Source organism: Anomalospiza imberbis, chromosome 20 (genome assembly GCF_031753505.1).
Source record: "Anomalospiza imberbis isolate Cuckoo-Finch-1a 21T00152 chromosome 20, ASM3175350v1, whole genome shotgun sequence".
NCBI classification, from domain to species: domain Eukaryota; kingdom Metazoa; phylum Chordata; class Aves; order Passeriformes; family Viduidae; genus Anomalospiza; species Anomalospiza imberbis.
The window spans coordinates 412,364-435,471 of NC_089700.1; the positions used below are offsets into that span (position 1 = coordinate 412,364).

Below are 23,108 nucleotides of genomic sequence, written 5' to 3' on the forward strand. Positions count from 1 at the left end.
TTGACCCTCTTTGCTGTAGGCATATGAGTGTTTTGGCAGGCAACCTGCAGCTGGGAATGTTGGCCAGCCCTGGAACTAACCCCTCCCTGTCCTCAGGTCCCAGGAGACACACGGTGCCCCCAGTGCTGCAGCTCAGCAAAGGCCCACACGAGTATGGACAGTAACAAGTTTCAGGGCTGCAAGAAGAGCCCAAGCTATACAACAAGGTCATTTCCCACTCTCGTCTGCCAGAGGAATGGCCTAGATATCACCTGGCACGTTGCGCAGAGCTGGAGATAAGGACACTACTCCAGGATTTCCTGGGGTGACAAGAAAAGGAGAATGAATGGAGAATAATAAACACAGAGTGCAACAAGCTCCTGATTAGATCACCTAGTGAGAATTAAAGAAAATCTTCATCTGTATTCCAACCAGTCCAAGAAAACCTCTGGGAGATGGAGGAATGGAGCTCCAGAAACAAGATGGGTAAGGCAGGTGGGCCTTCATCAACCACCTTTTTATCTTACTCTAACCAAGGGAGCCTCCCTGCATTTTGCAGTGGAGCAAAACCTTGTCCTTATGTATCAGGCACTGAAGGAAAACAATGAAGGATCAGACTCCAGGGACACTGAGACATTGCAGTGTCAAGCTTCTCAGAGTCCCCTGGACAAAAGCCAGGCAGGTCCTGATCTTGTGTCTAATCTCACAGCTCAGATTTCCTGCCCTGATTCCCTTTGCTGACAGCTAAGTGAAGAGACACATCTCAAGTGGGAAGGATGATTTGCATCCTGGGAGCACTCGTTTCACTCCTCTCTATACAGGAGGCAAAGCAACCACCACCAGCGCAGCCATCACCAGACACCTAAATGTCTGGAGGCAACAATGCTGGAAACAGGTGAAGTGCAGTAAAAGGCTCACAGAACAACAACGAAATCTGGTCTGGAACGGAATCCACCAGTTGAGACATCACTCTCACAGAAACCTCCTGGTACACCACAAACATATGAAGCTGGGACAAATCCACCATGACACTCCTCATCCCTGGAAGTGTTCAAGCCCAGGTTGCATGAGGCTTGGAGCAGCCTGGCCTAGAGGAAGGTGTCCCTGTCATGCACCACACGATCTTTAATGTGCCTTCAAACACCAACCATTCCACGATTCTGTGAAATGTGGGTAAATGAATCCAGCAGTTGAACCAAAGTACTGTGAATTGCAAATGACCAGGCACTGATCACTGGACTCAGCATCTCAGTTCTTCTGGGTATTGAACTGGCCCCTTTGGGCTTGGGCCCACCATGCTGCTGCTGCTTCAGCAATTTTCAGAAGTTTCAGCCTAACTCTGACCATTCACAAGGTCACACTTCCATGATTAATAAAGCTGTGCTGAATTTAACAGTTTGAAGCACTCCTATGAGTTCTGATGTCAAAAGTCAGAATGGGAAATAGATCCTTTTCCCTGATGTAATACATCCCACAAAGGAGGGCTCACTTCCCCATCGTCATCACAGAACAATCATTCACCATCATTATATGGCTCTCAGACATCCTCACCACTGTCCTAAAAGAACTCTGAAAGCACTCATGCACCCTACTGGGAATACCACTGGGAATTTCACTCACCCTGGGAACTCTTAAGTAGCCAGTGTCAGAACAGTTTGCCAGTTCTGCAGCCACAGCTGCCTTGCTCTGCCATTCACTAAGGTGCTCTACCACTGTCTTATACAAACCCACCAGACTGAAGGAGGTCCCTTCAAGTCAGAGAGCACAGCAATGCCAGAATGCCAGACTAACATGGAACATCCTTTTAACTCTGCAAATTCTTCCTTTCCTCACTCTGTTCCTCATCTGCTAGCAAAAAGAATCAAGAGGTGAGCTGCATCTTCCAGGTACACAACAGTAGCCAAAGCTCCCTGACAGTTTGCCACCGCTGGATGATGGCCCAGTGGCAACACTGTGTCACAGAAAAGTGCTCAATGGCATCTTGTTCCACTCCCCAAAAAGGACCCATTGGCCTTCCCTGTACACCTGGCTCTGGGCAGGAGATGTAAGCACTTACCTGCACCTCTGTCCCTTCACCCGGCTGTTGCATTCCCTGTTTCTGGGAAGGCCCAGGCTCCATGCCCTGCCCTGGGAGCACTGTGCCAGCCTGCTGGGGAGGCACACTCAGGCATTTCTTGTCTCCTTCAGTGTCCGATCCCTGTGGGGAAGTGCCTGCAGCCTGCACCAAGGAAGCACTAGGGGAGGGGAGGTGTGGTGGGGAAGAAGCTTTTTCTGTCAGAGGCCGTGCTGAGCCCACAGGGCTGGAGGAGGGATCAGTCAATTTGGCATTTGAGCTCTTTGCAGGAATTTTCTGTTGGAGCAGGAGCGTGTGCTGTGGGCTGTGGGTAGGCAGTGAGGCCCTGGGGCCCCCCCGGGGCAGTCTGGAGGGGACAGTGGTGCACACAGGGGAAGGGCAGTGAGAGGATTGCAGCAGGACCGAGGAAATCTGGGCTGGAACTGAATCCACGGACTCCCCGTACTGAGACATTGTCCTCACAGAAACCTCACGGCACACCTGGAACATCTGCAGCTGGGACAAGTCCACCAGGACACTCCCAGCTGTTGGAGAAGTAACTTCTATCACCTGTAAGCAGAAGAACAGGAAGAAATTATTTATTGTGCACAGCTCAGCCCTTCAATTCCCAACCCAAAGTTCAGATAGAACCCAAAGTTCTGGAGAGCAGCTGTGCTCTCAGCTGCTTCCACCCTTCTGCACACTATCTGGGAAGAATGAACGTTAAAGAGAAATTTGAGAAACTGAACAGTCTGCAAAATATGAATATATTCACTCCTACTCCAGATTTCAACCCTCCTTCTTTCCTAAGCCTTAAAGAGCTTTTCCCTTTTTTAGGCCGTTCTTTCAACTAACTTCCCAGACTTTCTTTTTTTTACCTGTGAAAAGGAAAAAGTATTTCCACAACAAAAGAGCAATTATCCAACACACCATTCTGTTTTGCACTGTGCTCCTCAAACAACATCATGTGTGCACTAGACCGCAGGACATTTTCAATACAGAACGTCCTTGGATGTTCTGTATCAATAACAGTACTGAACCCTGCGGTGTTTGTATGTTAAAACCACAGAATGGTTTGAGTTGGAAGGGATCTTAAAAACCATTTCATTCCAGACCCCGCCATGGGGAGGGACACCTTCCACCTGGAGCACTCCAGGTTGCTCCAAGCCCCGTCCAACCTGGCCTTGGACACTGCCAGGGCTCAGGCAGTCAAAGCTTCTCTGGACAATATGTGCCTGGGTCTCATTACCCTCACAGGGAACAAACAATTCCTTCACCTAACCCTGCCCTCTGGCAGTGGGAAGCCAGTCCCTGTGTCCTGTCCTTCCATCCCTTGTCCCCAGTCCCTCTCCAGCAGCCCCTTTAGGCCCTGGAAGGCTTTGAGGTCCCCCTGGAGCCTTCTCTTCTCCAGGTGAACATCCTCAGCTCTCTCAGCCTGGCTTCAGAGCAGAGGGGCTCCAGCCCTTGAAGCATCTCCACAGCCTCCTCTGGACTCACTCCAGCAGCTCCACAGCTCTCTGACATTGGGGCTCCAGAGCTGGAGGCAGCTCTGCAGGTGGGTTCTCACCTAAGCTTGGCAGAGGGGCAGATTCCCCCCCACCATTCTGCCCACACTGTGGGGATGCCAACTTTATGCTGGATCACTACACCACACTCCTCACATTCGAGAGAAAGCCCCAGGTTGTGGCTGTGTACTTGTCCTTGTGCTCTGACACACCCTGGGGACTAACTGTTTGCCAAAGGAGCAGGCCAGTGCCTGGGCTGAGCAGAGGAGGCTGTTTGGAGGCTGCTGGAAGGTCCTGCTCCAGGAGCACCTCCAAAATCTAGACAGATGTCTTTTGTAGTGTGCATCATACAGCCCAAGCAATGTCCCTTCTCTGATGTCACTCCTTTCCAGGCAAAGGACTGTCACTGCCTCCTCAGGACACCTTCCTGGATCTAGCTTTCCATGTCTTAAGGTCTGATACTTCATGCTCCCCCTGCAGCAGCCCCAGCCCCCTGCACAGCCAGTACCTTCTGTCCATCCGCGTACACAGCATATCCAGTGACCCGCACCCCGTTGGAAGATCCTTCAGCATCAATGGTGACAGGTAACCAGCTGATAACCAGGATACCTGGAGAGGGACCAGCTTCTACCTGGACATCCAAAGGAGCATCAGGTGTGCCTGTGAGAGATGAAACACAATTTCCTCTTGCTTATCTGGCTACACCATAAAGCTCAACCCTGGTTAGAACCAAAGAGCAAACTCCTGACCAGACTTGCCCCTGCAGAACTGAACTACAACAGCCAGGCCAGAACTGGGAAATGTCAGACAGAACCAGAGAAAATAAGGTGCTCTTGTTCTGTAAAAGCTTTAATGCACAGAAAACAGAACTTTGCAAAAGTAGCTGAGGCCAAGATGCAGCAACCCTTGGAGCAAAGTCACGGTAAACCATCTCTTCCCTACCCAACCAGCTGCTCCAACCAGCACAGAGGATGTCTGCCCAGAGCAAATGAAAGCAAAAGGGCTAATCAAATTTTAAAATAAAGTAAGAAAAACATTAAGACAAAACAGTGCAGCACCTCAGGCTCTGGGGACCTAATCAACCTTGCTTCCCTTTGCCCTATGGCTTCCCAGCAAATGGCCAGCTAAGCACAGCCTCTCCATGTGCAGAGGCCTGCAGTACCTGCTAGAGGGGTAGTGAAGTGTATCATGGCTGAGTCCTGTTCCTGCCCCTTGGGCACCTCTTCCCAAGGAGTTTTCATGGGCCGGGCCTCCAGCTTGGCCACATACTGGGTGCTGGGCTGCAGGTTGCGGAAGGTGTACCAGTACACGCCCGGCTTGGTCACATCACACTCCTGCCCATTGAGATACACCCCATGGCTGTAGTTGCTGCTGCAGGGAAGCCACGTGATCTCTGCTGATGTGGCCGTGACGCTTCTGACTTTCAGCATCGTTGGTGCCATGCCAAAATCCTGCCCCACAAAGAAAGTGCAGCGCAGTTTATCAGAGCTGCCGCGCTCCGTCACCGTCTGCACGGACACGCGGTAAGCCCTGCTGTGTAAATCCAGCTTTTCTATCACTGCTTTGGTCTGAAGGCCACTCTTCACGTTCTGACGTAGCTCTTCATCCACATAGATGTTGTAGCTTTGTATGTCTGGGCAGCCAGCTGGCAAAAGAGGTGGTTCCCAGCCTACAACTATGCTTCTGGCAAGCTGCTTGATAAGAGTCAGTTTTCTTGGGTAAGGCACTGCTGTGTGACTAACGGGCTCCTCCTGGTCTCCTTCTGCTCTGCTGGCCAACGGACTGATGCTACTCTCTTCAATGGAAAACTCACTCTTATCTCCACTGCTGGTACTTGCACTGACCAAACTTTTCTCCTGGTACGAGCTATGGGTGAGATCATTCAGCTCCGGAGGCAGAAACATCATGAGGTCATCATCTGAAACTCGCTCAACAAAATTGGAGGGGACCAGCCCTCGCCGGCCGTCCATCAGTTCCCCTAAATGAAAAACAGGACACCTGTTACCACTGCTCCTGCCATTGAGCCTTCCACCTCAGCTGTCAGGACTATGGGACAACATCTATGCCAGAGTACAACTGCTATGCAGTCAGGAGTGGAAAATATCTCAGGCAGGTTATTCCTGGCAATGTTTCCCGATTTCCTAGGGCTTCCCTTGTTAGGTCCCAAAGGACACAGTGAGGAAACTCACCACTTCACATATTTCAGAGCCAACTAAGTAAAAAGTTGTGTAATTAGCTAAAGGCTTTCTCCTTCTTCATTATCCCATTCTTCCTCATCACAGCTCTTTCACTAACATTTTTAGCCTTTCCAAACTAGGCAGCTGCATGATTTTATGCCTTCTCCCAGCCATACAGATTTGGGGTTTGCAGTACTTCCTCAAGAAAATCCATCTTTCCAGCTCTGTATTTAGTTCTGGCCTTCCTTTTAGCTCCCTTCTTTCTTAAGTTAATTCCTGTACTAAAGGTGTCCCAAAAGACTTCTGGGGACAACAGATACACAGCACTTGGTCTGTGCAGACCCATCAAACTGCAGATGAACAGCACACAGGGACTACACTGCCTTCTCCCTTCCAAACTCTACCTACAGCAAATCAACTGAAAGCAGGGAAAGCAGAAAAGGTTAGTAAAGAATAACCTTTTTAAACAATAAACAAACAAATAAATGATAAGCTTGGGAATAGAAAGAAAGAAAAATGAGGCAGATCAGTCACAGAGCAAGCAGTGCAACACACATGCATTTGTCTCAGCTCTTGCAAAGCAACTCGGGAAATCAGGAACCATCATCCCTTAAGCAAGTGGCTCCACAAAAAAACCTCAGCACAAATTTACAGCCCATAAATCTTGGTTTTGATTCCATCCACCTTTAAGTCAACCAGGATCATGTTTGCAAAGGGACCAAAACAGCAACACTGTGTGACACCAGCAAGGGTCACAGCTGTGGTCTGGGTTGATTATTGTATCCCCTCTTTGCCAAAAGAGCATGAGGTAATGGAGCCCATCACCTGCTGCAGTTCCTGGCTCACTACAGGCACTGGAAAGAGGGAAATAGCCCATCTGCAGAAGGGGCTGAACATGTTCCTCTCCATGGTGAGGGAGGAACCATATGGGAGTTGAAACCATTGGGGATGATACCTAGAGCTTGGTGAAAGTAGTGGCAAAATTTCCACTGAAATCACTAGACAAGGATTTCATAGTTTAGACTTCATTTATTCATACCATAAATAAAGCCGTTTCCAACAGGATCTGCTCATCCTTCTAACAAACTAACTTTGGGCAGAAACCCTTTACCTTGAGGTTTCAAGATTCGCTACATTTCTCACTCATTTTCTGGAGAGAAATCAACTCTCCACAGCAGTTCAGTCACATTTCATTTTACTAAAACACACCTTCAAAGAAGCCATCTTCATCCATGTCTCCATAGATGTAAATATATTCTCCAGCAGTCAGTGGAAGCTCTGCCTCTGGATTTTCATTAGGTCCATCAAAAGGATTGTAGCTGAAATATTTATAATTGGAAGACTTAATTTGCATAGGAACCTTCCCAGCAACACATTACACCAGTGATGCTGATAAGCTTTCAATTCACTGGGAATGCATCCACTTCGGCAAGCAGCAAATTCCACAGACAACTGTCAAGACTGTAGTTTACACTTAAAAATATTTAATAACAAATAATTTCTGAGGAGCAGATGCCTTGTGACATCCAAAGGAACAGGGATATAAGGATGCTGAAGGGACTAGAGCATCTCTCTGAGAACAGGCTGAGGGAGCTGGGCCTATTCAGCCTGGACAAAAGTCAACAGAAAGGGGATTTTATCAATCCACAGGTATATTTAGGGTGGGTGTCAAGAGGAGGGGGCCAGATGCTTTCCACTGGTGCCCAGCAACAGGACAAGGGGCAGTGGGCACAAACAAACATGAAATTCCACCAGAACCTGAGGAAAAACTTCTTTGAGGTTGAACAAACACTGGTAGAGGCTGCACAGAGAGGTTGTGGGGTCTCCTCCTGCTCTAACCCCACATTTAAACAGCACTCCAAAAACTTCACCAGCAAGAAAATTAGCAATACATTGGTTATATGGCTTGGACTCCAGGCAGTTCTAACCTGCCTACCTAGGGATACTCAAACTAATCAGAGGGTCTCATTTCACAGGAAAAGGCCTCATAAAAAACCTTTTTCTTTACAAACACCTACTACCAATTCCTGCTGTTTACCCCTTAAAAGGGATTTCATCATGCCAAAGCAATGTTTACCTCTCTGTGATGTGAGACCTTATGGGCCCAAGACTGACATGAAGACACAGACCACACCTGATGTGCTCCTCACAAGCACAGAATCATCCCAGTTCTCTTCCTCACAATTCCCAATGGAAAAGCTGAAGGATAGGTAATACACTGAACTGTAGCAACTTGGGCTTGACTATGATGGCTCAGTGAATTGCAATAGTTATCAAAAACATGTGGGTTTATTCTGTGCTTTTGGTTTTTTGGTTTTTTTTTTTTTTTTGTCCCTTAAAAATTACAGCCAGAAATATTTTGGCCAAAAATTTCAGGAATTCTAAGCTGAAATGTTCTTAATTGTTGGAATACGAATTCTTGGAGAAAACTTCTTGCACTGTTCTGAAAAAAGCAGACAATTCAATGAATATGTCAGGTTGAACTAATTTTCAACAGAGACCAATATTTAAAGTTTCACACAGTGCTGTTCACTGAACAGCTACTGAGCTTATTGTGCTTTCGTTGAGCTAAGCCTGGATTGTGCAGGAAGTAACAGGTCTCAAATCATTCAATCATGGAATGGCTTGAGTTGGAAGGCACCCTAAAGCTCACCCCATTTCACCCCCCTTCCATGGGCAGGGACACCATCCACCATCCCAGGTTGCTCCAAACCCCGTCCAGCCTGGCCCTGGGCACTGCCAGGCATCCAGGGGCAGCCACAGCTGCTCTGGGCACCCTGTGCCAGGACCTCATGACCCTCACAGGGAACAATTCCGTCCCAGCATCCCATCCATCCCTGCCCTCTGGCAGTGGGAAGCCATTCCCTCGTCCTGTCACTCCAGGTATTCGTCCCCAGTCCCGCTCCAGCTCCCCTGGAGCCCCTCTAGGCATTGGAAAGAGCTCGAAGGTCTCCCCAGAGCCTTCTCTTCTTCAGGCTAGACACTCCCAGCTTTCCCAGTGTGAAAATCGAGAAATAAGATAAAAGGTCTACTCCTGTTATTATCCACTCCTAACAGTGGGGAATCCTAGAGAAGATTGTGAAGTAGGGAACAGTGGATAATGTGTAACTTCACAGAGCACAAGCAATGAGCACTCAGTACCTGTATCGAGCTAAGAACACCTGGAGCTTTGCAGGGCCTTGGCTGCCTGGCTCTGGCATGAGGGAGATGCTGTCAACATCCAGTTCTTCCATTTCACTTGCAGTGTCCACCTAAAAATGTTAAAGATAAGGATCCAAGTAAAGGAATACTCAGTGTGTTTGTACATAGTGAACACATCCTCTAAACTCGTGGCTGGTGTCAGTCTGGCTCCTGGTCCTCCTTGAGGACCATCTCTAAGAATGACTTTTTAGGTGAGGAAGTAGTAAAAACAGGCAACAGCCCCAAGTTGGAGCATCAGGGCTTCCAGTCAGACATCAGCAAAAACTCCTTGCTCAAGTGGGTGATACAGCCTTGGGAACAGTTCCCAGAGCTGGGAGGATCTCCATTCTTGAAGAACCTGTAACCTGAGCTCAGCAAAGCCATGGCCACACTGATCTAGAGCTAGTGACAGTCTCACTGGAGCAGGAGATTTGACTAGAGGCTCTGGAAACCTCTTCCACCCCACACATCCATAACTCAGTATGTTGATTTCTTGCTACCTCTAAATGGTAGCTGTGCCTGTATGCAACACAAATGTCAACCTGAACAAAGGAGCTCTGTTGGAATTTGGGTCCTTAACTGCTTCTGTCCTCTCCAACACCTGTAAATTTTCTGTAGGATGTCTATGTACTTTAGACAGAGCTTTGATTTGAAATTTTGGTTTTAGCTGGCCCTGCTAACAGCACATGCTGAATGAAAGTCAGGGCAGGAAGCCCCCATTCCTGTTACAACCTCTCCCTTTCTAGCCAGCAGCTCCTTCTGCACTTCATAAGCTGAAGGCTGCACCTTCAGGGTGTATGGTGCCTACTGGCAAAGCACCTTTGAGAAATTTCCCTCAGCTGTTTTGATCCCGATGAAATGTTGGGATTTTACATCCAGTGGCAATGGGTTGTGTAATGCAACTCTTCTTCTTGAGGCAATGCACTCCCTGGGGCTTGCCTGAACTTGTGCCAATGAACCAATTCAAGCTGCCTTTTTAAAACAGACCTCAAGGCAAATGTATTTTTGATGAAGACCCATTGCAGGCACCAGAACACAAAATATTTTTTTTAATACATGAAGAGCCAATCTTGGGAAGAGTTCAGAGCATCTTTTCAAGGTACTGTACTCCTTGTAATGCAATCCTACCCCATGTCCTTGGAGAACAAAAATCTGAAACACCCAAACAAAGGGGCTTAGCCTGGAATGTTCCCACAGTTATGTGCTGTGGAAGCCAAACACTCCAGGCACTGGCTCTTTTCCAGTGGTCCCACACTGATCTCTGCAGGCATCTATCTCTCCAGGGAGGCAGCATGCCTTCCAAGCTTTTTCTTGAACTAAAAAGTAGGCATTTTTCCTGCTATAGAATTGCTAACAGTTCCATACCTGTTCTTCCCCAGGTGTGACCTTCACTTTGTCTCTGAACATGGCACTTCCCTAAGCTCTTACACAGTGGGAGGCTCTGCCTGGCACCGGAGCAGCCCTTCGTTGTGGCTGTCCTGACCTGGGCACCTCAGCACTTCAGTGGCTTTAGTGCTCAGAAAACCCCAAAAGAGCAAAAGGTGCCCCTCAGGCCACCACACCTGGCCCTGCTCACAGCACTGCTCTGCCCTAAACTGTCCCCTCAAGTGATGCATAGGACAGAGCATCAACCCCTGCTCAGGTGAATCCCACACCACCACAAAAGGGCTCCTGGGGAGAAGAAGCAACAAGCATCGAGGAGGTCTTGGTGACAAAAACATGCAAAGCCTGTTAGCTCCATCCCTCTTAACAAAAATTGGCATCTTCTCATGGCTTTTTTCACAAAGTAATATCTTAGTAACTAAAAACACCACACAAGAAGTTTGAGTTCCTCACTCACAGCTCAAGGCAAAAAATAGTCTGGACACAGTTTCTCCCCATGCTAAAAATTCCAGTTTGTAGCCTTTATGTGTCTTAGTGGCAGCTGAGATGCCACAAGGAAGCTTAGCAAGAGCTGTCTCACACATCCCATCCCATTCCCCCAAGCTCCCAGGCACTGTCTACCCAGTTGTTTCCTTCATGGAACACAGCAAAAAATGAGCATTACAGACATGGCATTCAAAGTAATTTCAGTATTTTCCTATGGTTTTTCTCTTGTTTATTCCATTTTCTTCAGGCAGCCAGAAGGGAATGAATGCAACTTTACTAGTGCTCTCAGCAATTCATTTATTCCCTTTTGTCTGGAAAGCACAAGCAGCAGAGGGGACTCCCATACTGACCTCTGGAGTTGGGCAGGATTTTGGGCTGTTCTGCATGGATTCAGATTTTGAAGAGCTGGACTGAGATTCCCCTTTCTTGGATTGTTTCTGAGCACAGGTGGGAGCAGCTGGGGAGCCCACGGTGGTGTCCAGCCCCTGCTGCGACAGCTCCAGCTCGTCACTCCCTTCATTGTGAACCTTCTTTGTGTTCTGATGGGGGAGTAACCCAGGAACAGCTGACTCTGCAATAAAATCAGCTGTCCGTTAGTTACAGCCACAGGCAGGAAGGCAGGATACAGGATCAGCAACAAGCATCCCAGGGAGCAGCCCAAGTCTCTACAAACCTGCCTCATTCAGCAGACTGGACACCTGAGCTCTCCCTGGCCACAGAAATGCCGACTTCTCTTTACAAAATTAACCAAAATTATTTACAAGAGGGACAGAGATGCCAAAATTACACTAAACATTTGCATTTACTCCTTTAGCCTTTTTCATTTACATAAATATCAACCCATTTGTCAAAGCCCTCTGAGGCACATCCAGCAATTACCCTTCTCCCAGCGGGGCTGCGGGGCGGAGCTGCACAGAGCAAGGGGCAGCTCCGAAGTCACCAGAGTGGAGGTGAGAAGGTCAATTTTTCCTGTTTGAAGCCGGAATTGTTGGAGTTCCTGTGACAGGAGGCTGAATTGCTCTGTTTGACTGCGACACTGGTCTTCCAGATCCTTCACCCGGGCCTGCCAGGACAGAACAAGGTTAGGAACAAACCCCTGACAAAACACTGAGGTTCAAAACAGGATTTGCCTTTGCTGCATCTTTTCACAGACGCCAAGGAGCTAAAGGATGCTTTTAAATGCCCTGCCTAGGACCAGTCATTGGAAACTGGCAGCCTCACACCTCTACTTATCTTAGAAAAACTGAGGCTCATCATCTCTGAGGAAGCTGACTACAAACTCCATTAGGACTTATCCCAAAAATTCTGGCTTTGAACTTCAATATCCTCTCTGAGATAGGTCAGAGATAAATAAGCCTTTAAAAGATTCAAAAGGCTTTGCATGGTTTTTGGAGCATTAAAATCAAATGTCTCCAAAAGGAATTGCTCTCCCAATGTTGTCCATCACTCTAGAGGCCCCAGCAAGCTCCCAAAACCTTAATCTGACCTCCCCAGCATTCCAGGCAGGACTGCCAACTGTCCCTCTTGGCACCAGGAAGGGCAGAGAGCACATGGGCCCATGTTGCAGAACTCTCCCTTGACATGGGAGGCCCACACACTTTTCTCCCTGGTCCTACGGGGATGATTTACTCCAGGCAAATGCATGCTGGCGACAGGAAAGCTACGTCTCAGCAAGATGAGGTGCCAAGGAGCCTTGAGAAACACTATAGAGAGGGAAGGACACGCTCTTGCTAGAGAACCATTTGTATTTTCCCATATTCTCTTTTTACTATCTCTAGAACTTCCCCTTACAAAACATTGATGATTCCTGGCTGTCTTTACACATCCCCAAATTCCCCCAGGTTGTAGGCAGATCAATTCCCAGGTGATCGCAACTGCTCCTTTCCCTCCTCTCACTGTTTCTTGTAGGTAAGATGCACCAAAACAGATGACTGCACGGCACTCTTCAAAATCGTCCATTCTACCAAATGTATTTGAAGTTTTTTCTTCATATTTGAAGTTGTTTTTTCTTCTTCCAACTCAAAAAATAAATGATGCCTTCAAACATTATGTGAGACAGAAAGCCTGAGAGTATAAGCAGCTCTAAAAATAACATTTCTGACCTGGTAAAAGCTCTCTCTCTGGTCTCAGAGTAATACAGAACGTTTGTAGCCACTCCCTAAGGATTTAGGAGGGTTGTGTATTTTTATTTGACTGTGACATATCTGTTTTAGGTGTTTCAGTTTATTACTTGTTCCCTCCACAAGTCCAAAGGTGCTCTCATGCTCTAAGAAATGCTGGATGAAGTCTCTCAAGTTTGGCAAGAACTATCTCTGAACTGAATTCAGATGCCAGGACCAACTTCCAGAAGTGTCTGTGTTATCCATTTGCTCAGAGTCAACTCCTTGTTTACGAAGTCATGGTGCACACGATTCCTCTGCCAATATGAGTGTTTGAATTTACTTACGGTTTGGATTTTTCACATAAAGACTTCTCCCCTACAACATTACATCTCAACAGAGAAAAGAAACCCTCAACAGTAAGAACAGTTGCACTGGATCAAAGGAGGGCTTCCTCAAGTCCAACATCCATCCCTGATCCCACCTTGGGACAGAGCCTACAACAACAGACAGGTACAGAATGACTGCAGGACCAGAAGAGGATTTCCTGTCTTCTCTGGAGACATGAGCCAGCAGATGTATCTGGATATTGTGTTTAATAGCATCATAATAGTACCCTGTCCTGTAAATTCATAAACCACAATTTAAATCCATTTACACTGGCAACCAAGCCAATAACCCAGATAATTCACAGTTTAATTCTAAGATACCTAATTAGTCAGGTGTCTTTTCAATCTGTTATTCCACACAACATACAAACAAGCCTTAAGTACTACTGCCACATCATACCCAAGGTGTACTTCTAGCAGCTACTTTGCAGGGGACTGCAGACAGCTGGGAAGCAGCAGGTTTCCAGGGCAGTGCTAGGAGGCAGGAGGATAAGGAAGATGAGGCCCAAGGACATGGCCAGGAAGTTCAGGGAACCAGCAGGAATCAAGCTCCAGACACAGAGAAGACTTCTGTGTCTGTGCCAACCCAAAATGGGGAGAAAGAGGAGTCTCCCACAACAGGGACTGGACTTCCAGAAGAGGCTGCAAGAGCAGGAGCAGAGCTTGGTGAGGTCAGTTTAACCACCAACTCAGGAAATTATTCTCCACACCCAACCACCACCACCTCAGCCCCATCCTCTAAGACACTCTCATTCATGGCTGGTCTGTTCCACTTCTACAGCTCACGCTCTCCTTTCAGATGTCCCTTGCTCCCCTTGTCCGTATCTTCTGCTATGTGCTTTTCAGATCAGAGAATCCCCATTTTGCTAGAAGGGAATTCTACAGGTGTGCAGTCCAAGCTCTTGCTAAAAGCAGGGCTGATGCCAAAGGAATTAAAGGAACATCCATAACTCCACATCAGTGTGGGTGCAACTTCTACAGGATGTGAGCATACCCCATAAAGTCCTTTCCTGAGAGTTCCCACCACTTTACTGCTTTTTTGACCAAACTGCGGCTGACATTTTTTTTAAAAATCCCCTACCTCCAACCCTGTACCTCCTATGCCAGCAGGAAATTCTGAGCCCACCACCAGGCATGTTTAGTCTCTGCTCTCTCTCCTCCACGTGCCTTTGCACAGCCAATGTCACCTGATCTCCCCACTCCTCCTGAGATCTCTGCCAGACTGGAAGGTTTTAAAGAAGTTTTCTATCAGCTACAAACCCTAGCACTTCTATACCAGCCTTCTTTCCAAACCACCTGTGAACAGGCCAGCCAGCACAGCTCCTAAGCTGGAACTTCATTAGTTACCACCTCTTCTGGGAAAACTATTATCCACAATCTCTGCTTCCCATCTTCCACCCAATTACAAAGCCAGCAGGACCTGTCTTCTTCTCCACAACACTCATTTGCAATGAGTGTCACCACTGCTTTTAGGGTTTGAAGGAAACACTTCACTCTTGGACTGCAAAGACACTTAAATGTGGAGAAGGAGCACAGTTGGACAATTCTAAAAATCTGGAAGTGCCAAAAAAAGTAAGGTCCTAATTCTAATTGGTCAAGAAAGCAAGGCAATTAAAGAGAAATGCAGCTGCTCCATCAAACTCATAGTGGGAGCTCCTTTAATTACACTTATTTCTTGGCAGTAACACTCTTGCAATCTTTTCCAGAGTATAGCTAAAACAAGAACATCAAGCAACTGTCAAAGTCAGAACAGAGGGGAAAATGTCCTGTTTGACAGCATTAGAGCAGTACCTGCATGCAATCCAAAGTACTCTGGGAGCAAGAAGAAAAGCAAAAAGAGATATCAAACCACATCAGCAGTTACACTACAACACTCTGCTAAAGATAATCCAACCCTCAGTCTGAATGAAATTGTTCTCTCACCAAATTACAATTGTCTGCCTTGTTCCATACTGAGATTCCCACCTCATTCCCAGAAGCATCTGCTTTCCAAACAAAAGCTAAATCCTACACACCAAATGCATGAATAAGATAACCAGGGACTTTTTGAGGGCCTCCAAATCCCAGTGTGCTTTGAGATAAATGACAACATGCTTAGAGTGGCTGCTAAATTTCAAGCCCCCTTTTCCTAGCACATTGCACCCACTCAAAAATGAATGGAATGGACATTTTTTGCCCAGACCTTTCCCCAGGTCTGAGATCATGGAGTTCTGGGAATCAAAGCACAGCTCAGAGCCTGGCTGTGACAGGATCTTAAGCAGCTGACAGCCTACTAAGTCCTGCATCCTGCTCCTAGGTCAGGGAAAGCAAGCAAACTTGAGCTCTGGTCCCCTCATTTCCCAACAAAACTGGATTCCTGGAAGGAGGCTGTCTCCTTTTGTATCTATGCATTGCCAAAGGCAGTCGAAATCCTGTCTCATGTACTTTGGAATCACTGAATTCCCTCATTCCCATGACCATAACCCTCAAGCTTTTCTTCCTAAGCTGAGAGGGTGCTTCTCTCCATGGCATTTCTGCACACACCCCACTGCATACTCTCCTCATCCCTGTCACTGCCTTATCTCAGAACTACAGAACACCTGAGGCTGAAGGAGATCGCCGGAGCACTGGGATCACCTAATCCAAGCCCTCAGCTCAGAGCAGGGTTGGCTGCTGAGAGCTCTGTCCAGTTCTGACCATCTCCAGGGAGAGAGACTCCACTTAAGACAATCATGGGACAGAACTCTTCAAACAGGAAAAGGGACTACACTCATTCCTCATTTATATCACATCAAAAAGCAATTCAAGCACATGTAAAAATGACAATACATAGCAAAGGCATCTCAAACCCCCTAATTCTGCCATACACTGATGTTCTGGAATTACTATGATTATAGTTAAGTAATTTAAATGACTGTTGCTCTGCATTAAACTGGCTTTTAATGACAGTTCCTCTTTCTTTGTTCTACTTCATAAATTCAAGGACAGGTTGCATCGGGCTCTGAGAAACCTGGTCTAGTGGAAGGTGTCCCTGCCTACAGCAGGAGGTGGAACTGGATGAACTTCAAGGTCCCTTCCAACACAAACCACTTGATGATTCTGTGATCTCTGTGCCAGTAACATGAAAGCAAGAATATTTAACCCTTGCAGTAGAACATTACCTTCAAACACAGAATGAGAGGACTATCTCTTTCTTCCTTTGCACAGGGAGATATCTGGTTTAAACCTAAGTAGCTTCTCCAACCCTTCACTGAGTTAGTTCAGAAAATGTTCGGCAAACATCATAGAATCATCAAATCCCACAATGGTTTGGACTGGAAGGGACCTTAAAGCTCATCTTATTCTATGGGCAGGGACACTTTTCACTAGACCAGGTTGCTCCAATGGCTTTGAAACAGAACCACAGCAACCCTCCCTCCCCCTAAAGGCTGCTCAGAACCCAGCTAAACACCAGGTCATGTAGAGCAGCACCTGTACCAACTGAGTCCACCTCTGCAGCCAAATGCAGAGGTCCCCAAAGGGAAGTGGCAAAAGCACAAGATATAATGTCACATCCCCCAACACTCATCCAACCCCCAACATTTCAATCCTGCTCAGCAGGAGCCCCACACTCTTGGGCTCTACTGGCTAGGCCCCATCCAAAGGTGGTGCTATTTGCAGTCAAGGAGCAATCTCCATCAAGGACACTTCCCACCTGCATCGACAGTCCTGGGCTCCCAAAAGCCACAGAGCTGCACAGCAGTGGGCACAGGGAGTTCACTCTGACAGTCCTGACTGTTTGTCACCACTGGAGACAGGAGCACAGCCCCAAGAGATCCTACTGTCTGGGGGTACAGCAAGACAACCTACTCATCTCACATGTTTCAGTGCCCAGAAAACCTCTGAGAGAGCAGAAGATGCTCCCCTTGCCACCACACCCAACCCAACCCTCTGGCAGTGACTAAATTGTCACATCAAGTTCCAGGGTTTGGCACTGTGCCTTTGCAGCTCCAGGAATCCAATGTTTTCTCCAAAGTCACCCAGACAGACACTGAGCTGATGCAAATCAACCCCAAAGCAGTGCTCAGCACATCTGCCAGGCTGCATCCTTACACTGTCAGCCACCAGCCAAAGCACATTCCCTCTGTGCAAGTCAGAGCAAATGGAACAAGGGAGCTACCTCAAGCCTCACCACTCCTTATGCTCGGGTTTTCCTGCTTTTACCTAATAAACTTTTCTTATTTTTCCCTAATAAAACAAAGAGAGCACACATACACAAGAGAAATTTTAAATCCCATGGACACAAGTATTCTCCTTTCACATGGTGCTGGAAAATGGAACAGGCAGATCTGAGATTGATTACTAAATGCACCCCCAAAAGAGATTTTGGGCACGATCTGAATGAAGTGATCTATCTAATGACTGAGCAGGTTAGGATATAATTCCCTGAACTTTGACCCAAATATTACTTTCACTGCAGCGACATGTTGCATCCAATCAAGGCACTACAGCATTTTGCAGAAGAACCAACAAAACCCAAGGTATCCAAACTGATATTATAAATAAAAGGTACCAAACCTGGAGCCACTAATCCAGTGGCTTGTTTCTTTCTGTCTTACCTCTAGAAGCTGTACTGCTCCCTCATGTTCCCTTCTTGCCTCTGCCTGTGCCTAAGGAAAAATAAGGAAGAGAGTACATCAGAAAGCAGCCAACCTGAGTTCACTTCTACTGTCATCCTACTTTAGTAGTTCATTGTAGACTGGAGCATGAGTCTGGTGAGGAACAGCTGAAGGAGCTGGAAAGGGGCTAAGTCTGGAGAAAAGTAGGCTCAGGGGAGATTTTGTGGCTCTGCACAACTCCCTGACAGGAGGGGACAGCTGGTGGGGGGGGTGGGCAGCTGGGCTCTGCTCCCAGGGAGGAAGGGACAGGACAAGGGGAAATGGCATCAAGCTGAGCCAGGGCAGGGTCAGGTTGAATACTGAGAAAACTTCTTCACAGTCCTTGGCACAGACCGCCCAGCGCACTGGAGAGGTCGCCATCCCTGGGGCAGTTTAACAGCTGTGTAGATGTGGCTCTTGGGGACATGGGTCAGTAGTTGCCTTCCAGTGCTGGGGGAACAGATAGACTCAGTCTCAGAGGGCTTTTCCAAACTTAATGATTCCATGATTTTATTATTTAAATCACTGTACAGTCTGGAAACATCTCTGGGCTCTGGACATACAGCAGTGAGAGGTCAGAACTGACATTCACAAGCAAAGCCCTTCACTTTGCTCAGGTACCAGAGTTCACCTGGACTCAGACACTCTTAGCCTGTAAACTCACATCTACCTCCCCCGTGCACACCTCCCAAGGAAACAAGGTGCAGGAGTCCATTCAGAGAGGAAAACGTCCCCGCCACACACCACATACCTGCTGCAACCGCCGGACCTCCTCCTGCTTCTCCTGCAGGACTAGCAGTGCTTCCTTGTGCTCCACTTCCAGCTGCTGCCTCCGCTCAGCCACATTTCTCATGTGCTGCAGGAGAGAAGGCACACACAGCTGAGTGGTGACACTACTGAAACCCTGCCCTGTGTTCTACCAATGGTCACAAAGCCAAACCAGGGCCTGTATTTCACGTCATCATTGCACAAAGTAAGGAATTCCCATCACGAGGCAGAGCAACATTGTCAGAGAAAACCCTCAAACCAGTGATGGCCACCTTATCTCCCACTCAAATCCCCGAAGCAGCCTTTCCAAAGCACCTCTGTCCACTTTGGAAAGCCATGTTCCAGGATTCTGCAGAAGCAGAATTCCCAGTGGAAGCACAGAGACAAAAGAATGGTCAGAAAAGGCAAGCAGACAACCTGTGCCATTCAAAGGAAGCAGCAGGTGTTTGGATGGTCCTTCGACCTTCCTCCTACTGACCTTCAGCACCTGCTCTAGATTCTCCAGCTTGGTTTGGAGTCCTTGATTCGTCTGAATTACTGAATCCCGTTCCTTAGTCACTAAAACAACCTGCAGTTTCAGGTCAGCATTCTCAGATTCAACCTGAAGAGAAAGGATTTTCAGTGAGGACAAGCAGCCATAGGTGTTCCTTGTAAAAACAACAGAGACCAGTTTATTTCTGTGCTTTCTGCTGGCAATGATACCAAAATCAGGCACCTCCTCTGCCTCAGTTTTTCACTTAAAACAAACATATGAGCATTTTTGTATCAGGCTTCAATGTGTAACAATTTATCTGCACACTGCTTCTCTCCCTAGATTCATCTCCCCTCCCTTTTTGCAAGGAGGAAGATACTGGGATAGGAACAAGCTACATAATGAAGAGATAAAAAAACAAGCACAAGGTCTATAAGCAATTTTAATCTGACATTGTAGGATTAAACACAGAGAACAGGACAGAAAATTCAGTAGCCTACTGAAATCATCTTTGCCTCCTTCACTTACCACAAGCAATTTTTGGTTCCAGGGTGCACTACAGCTTGACGACTACCAGCAATGCAAGCAAAGACAAACATTTCCAATTACAGCAGTTATTAAATAAGTAGGAAGCCTTAAGCATGGTGGCAAATTGACACGCAGGACTGACAAATGACCTTCTAACTTTTGTGCATTAGATTTGTCCAGAGAAGAAGCTGGGAACAGAAGCCCAGATCAGCACATGACCATTACTGAGCTGGAAACTTAAGAACTGCATGCTCTACTCAGCAGAGTTTTGCAGAAGCCAGTGCTGTCAACCTGACAAAGACACTGATTTTACCTGGCCTGCCCACCCAGCCTTCTCATTCAGCTGCAAGTTCTCTTCAGCCAGTCGTGCATTTTCACTCTGCACCTCCTGCAGCTGGATCTCCTGTCCAGAAAGAGCAGGAATTACACCAAGGCCCTCTGACTCCCCCAGATTATCCTGCAGAACAGCTCCATTGCTCCAGTTTCCTGATGGTGCAGGATGCTGGTGGGATGCTGCTCGAGGTCTGGGAAGCAACAGTGAGCACCACTGCCCAAACAGAACCCAGGACCCAACTATGGAGTTGGACCTGGATGACCTTTAAGGTCTCTTCCAACCCAAACCAATCTTTGTTCTCTTGAGCAAAGCAAAACAGAAACAGAAGGGAGAAATTCGGATGTTCTGCTATGAGCTGCAAAAGTTCCCTGGAATTAAATAGGATTTCAGTCAACAAAAAGCACAAGAAAATTCAGTGGGATGGTGTTATTACCATTTCAATACCTGTCTGGAGTGCCTGTGAAAATGGTTAAGTATCTCCCCAAATTAGCAAAGGCCATAGAATTTCATCCACTGATTTGTGTAGCTGCATTCAGCCCACAGGCAGCTGAAAGACTAAATGAACAATCACAGCCTTAAGGGCTGGAGCCCCAAAAACTGCTCAAATGAACAGAAACACTGGTGATTCCTTATGAAGACGAACTGAAGAGAATCCAAGAGAGGCACACAACAACTTAGCTCCTCCCATTATGCTCATAAAGTAGGCAACAAGAACACTTACTAGTTCTTTGCATCTTTTATGCTTTTTCCTCACTTCATGCTCAAGGTTTTCACATTTTTTGCGCTTTTTCTTGAGTTCAACTTCCTGCACAAAACAAGCAGAAGTAGATCAGAAAGCCCACACTCTTGCAATGCATATGAAATTCAAGCCCAGACTCTCAGACCCATTGCTGAATTAGTTATTTTTATTTTCTTATGAAAATCTCTTTGTGACAAAGTTAAACAATGCAGAAACCAAGGGAGATTTTTCTGAAAGTTAGGAAAAAAAAAAAAACCAAACTATTCCTCTCTTCCCTGAGCCTTCTGTTTGGAAATAATTCAGCTCCCACATGCATGGACTGCTCCTATTTATACAGAACAGTTGAGAGGACAAGGTGTGGGGGACAAAACAACAGATTTTCTGTATAAAATTTTCATCTTTAAACACCAGCTGTGCTATTTTAGCTCCTATTCAAATTCCAGTGACACCTAACAGAGCACAGACATCTTCTTGATCTGCAACTACTCACTACCCCTCAGACTGACAGGAGCTGCTAAACCTCCCTGTGCACTGTCTTAATTGCTGGAATAATTCACAAGGGACACATTCCTTATCCACATCTGTCCCCAGGTCAAATAAGTCTAAACCAAACACAGCACAGAAACCTACTGGCATGTTTCCATCTCATCTGAGTGTGACATATTCCCCTGCCAGCCCAGCACCTGGACCTGCCACCCAGCAACACTCTACATGCAGAATGCCTGTGTTCTTCTACCAATTCCTCAAGCTTCCCACTTTTCCAGGGCAGCTGCACCTAAAAAGATTTCAGTCCCCAAAATCTCTACCTGGGCTGCACATATGAAACCCCCAATAAAAAAAAGAAAGTAGCACACTCCTTTCCCCAAACCAGATTCACAACTCACCAGCTGCTGTATCTGTTTGCTGCTCTCCTGGTTTGTTACTGCATTTTTGGGAGGAAAATTTTCATGTCCTTCAGAGGTAGGTCCCAGTGGTTGCACACCTGGTTCCACCTGAAAGCAGAAGAGATGCCAGAGAGCTCAGGGACATCCTGAGACTATAAAGCATACTAAGGGAAGAGGGACTTTCCTGGCAGTACCACCCAGGAGAGCAGTGCTCCACAGGAACTCCTGATCTCTGAACTGCATCACTTGACATGGAGAAAGCTGGACATCTCGCCAGGGATCTCTGTGCTGGGAATCTCCTGGAGCCCAGTGCCAACCAGCCCAGCTTGACTGAAGCATCTCAGAGGAACAGTGGGCTCCTGGAAGCTCTCAGATCCAAGCTCCCATTTGTGCCTCACCTAATGACCCAATAAGAGGCAGCAGCAACACCTCTCATAGCCTTCCCCAAAGCGACACAGAGAGGAGAAGGGAGAACACAGCCCACAAAGGGCAGAAATAAGTGAAGATGTCAGAATCTAAGGGCAGGGAAGAACAGACAAACACTACCAACAAATGCAGCATCTCACTTCTGCTGGTAGCTGGGAAGGACTAAAAATGGCAGCAGTGCAATGGCTTTTGTGCACCACCAAACCAGATGAAAGGAGACACTTTCTGTACACATCTGTACACAAGTTTCTAACAAAATGTCTTTTCATCTGGGTCACAGACAAACACACATTAATCCTCTGAATTTTTGCTCTCGGCTAATACTTGACTTGCATTGTCTGCCCAGAATAGCCCTGACTGCAGGGCAAGGACTGAGACATACAGGAAAAAAAAGGGTCTTGGTAAGGTTTTAAACATTAACAGTGAAGTTATTTTTGATAAACAGATTTTAGGGACAGATCTTTAAGATCATCAAAGCAAACCTGTACTGTGAGGAAGCCGCAGGACTTTATGAATCCATCTCAGCCTTAGCCTTCAGTTAACCTCTCCTCAGACATGCGGTTCCTCATTTCACTCTGAACACCTTCAGTGCTAAGGGATCCATGGGAATGAGCTCTGAGCTCTCTGTACAGCCAGCCGTTAGGGCAGTGTCTAAGCACTATACCTAGGATGTGATTTTTAATCTATTTTTGGCTTGAAAAACATAGGTTTTATCTACACCTATATTCATGGCTCTTATGCTGAAAGCCTGAAAGCTCTAACAGCTCACACTCAAGCTCAGGCTAACAAGGATTTCTCATTTTTTGATTAAAAAAAAAAAAAACTGAAATCACCTTCCACATGAACCTTGTTCCCCATCATCCATGGAATAAGGTTCACTGCAGAGTCCAACAGTCTGAGCACCGATCAGCACGTGGAAATCTTGGGACTCTCCACCCTACCCATGGCACCTCAAGGGCACAGTGCTTGGAAGCTTTCAGGTGTGCTATGAAACCCATATTTAACTGTGGAATAGCCCTGTGGAAATGTTTCTGAGACTTTTTTGCTTTTCAATCACCTTTATCATACCAAGAATCAAACTGGTATTTCA

The 23,108-nt window shown here is 46.9% G+C and overlaps 1 protein-coding gene across 1 annotated transcript in view; it reads right to left on the reverse strand.

Annotated features, from left to right (window-relative positions):
* TSPOAP1 (TSPO associated protein 1) overlaps window positions 1-23,108 on the reverse strand; it is a 68,303-nt gene that overhangs the window by 22,196 nt on the left and 22,999 nt on the right. Inside the window, exons 6-18 of the mRNA XM_068210082.1 lie at window positions 21,593-21,700; window positions 20,691-20,774; window positions 19,949-20,038; window positions 19,114-19,236; window positions 18,619-18,723; window positions 17,829-17,879; window positions 11,643-11,826; window positions 11,114-11,334; window positions 8,856-8,965; window positions 6,924-7,033; window positions 4,700-5,515; window positions 4,046-4,197; window positions 2,036-2,602 (exon numbers count right to left, since the gene is read on the reverse strand). Coding sequence (XP_068066183.1) covers window positions 2,036-2,602; window positions 4,046-4,197; window positions 4,700-5,515; window positions 6,924-7,033; window positions 8,856-8,965; window positions 11,114-11,334; window positions 11,643-11,826; window positions 17,829-17,879; window positions 18,619-18,723; window positions 19,114-19,236; window positions 19,949-20,038; window positions 20,691-20,774; window positions 21,593-21,700 — 2,721 coding nt within the window. The remainder of the gene's footprint in view (window positions 1-2,035; window positions 2,603-4,045; window positions 4,198-4,699; window positions 5,516-6,923; window positions 7,034-8,855; window positions 8,966-11,113; window positions 11,335-11,642; window positions 11,827-17,828; window positions 17,880-18,618; window positions 18,724-19,113; window positions 19,237-19,948; window positions 20,039-20,690; window positions 20,775-21,592; window positions 21,701-23,108) is intronic.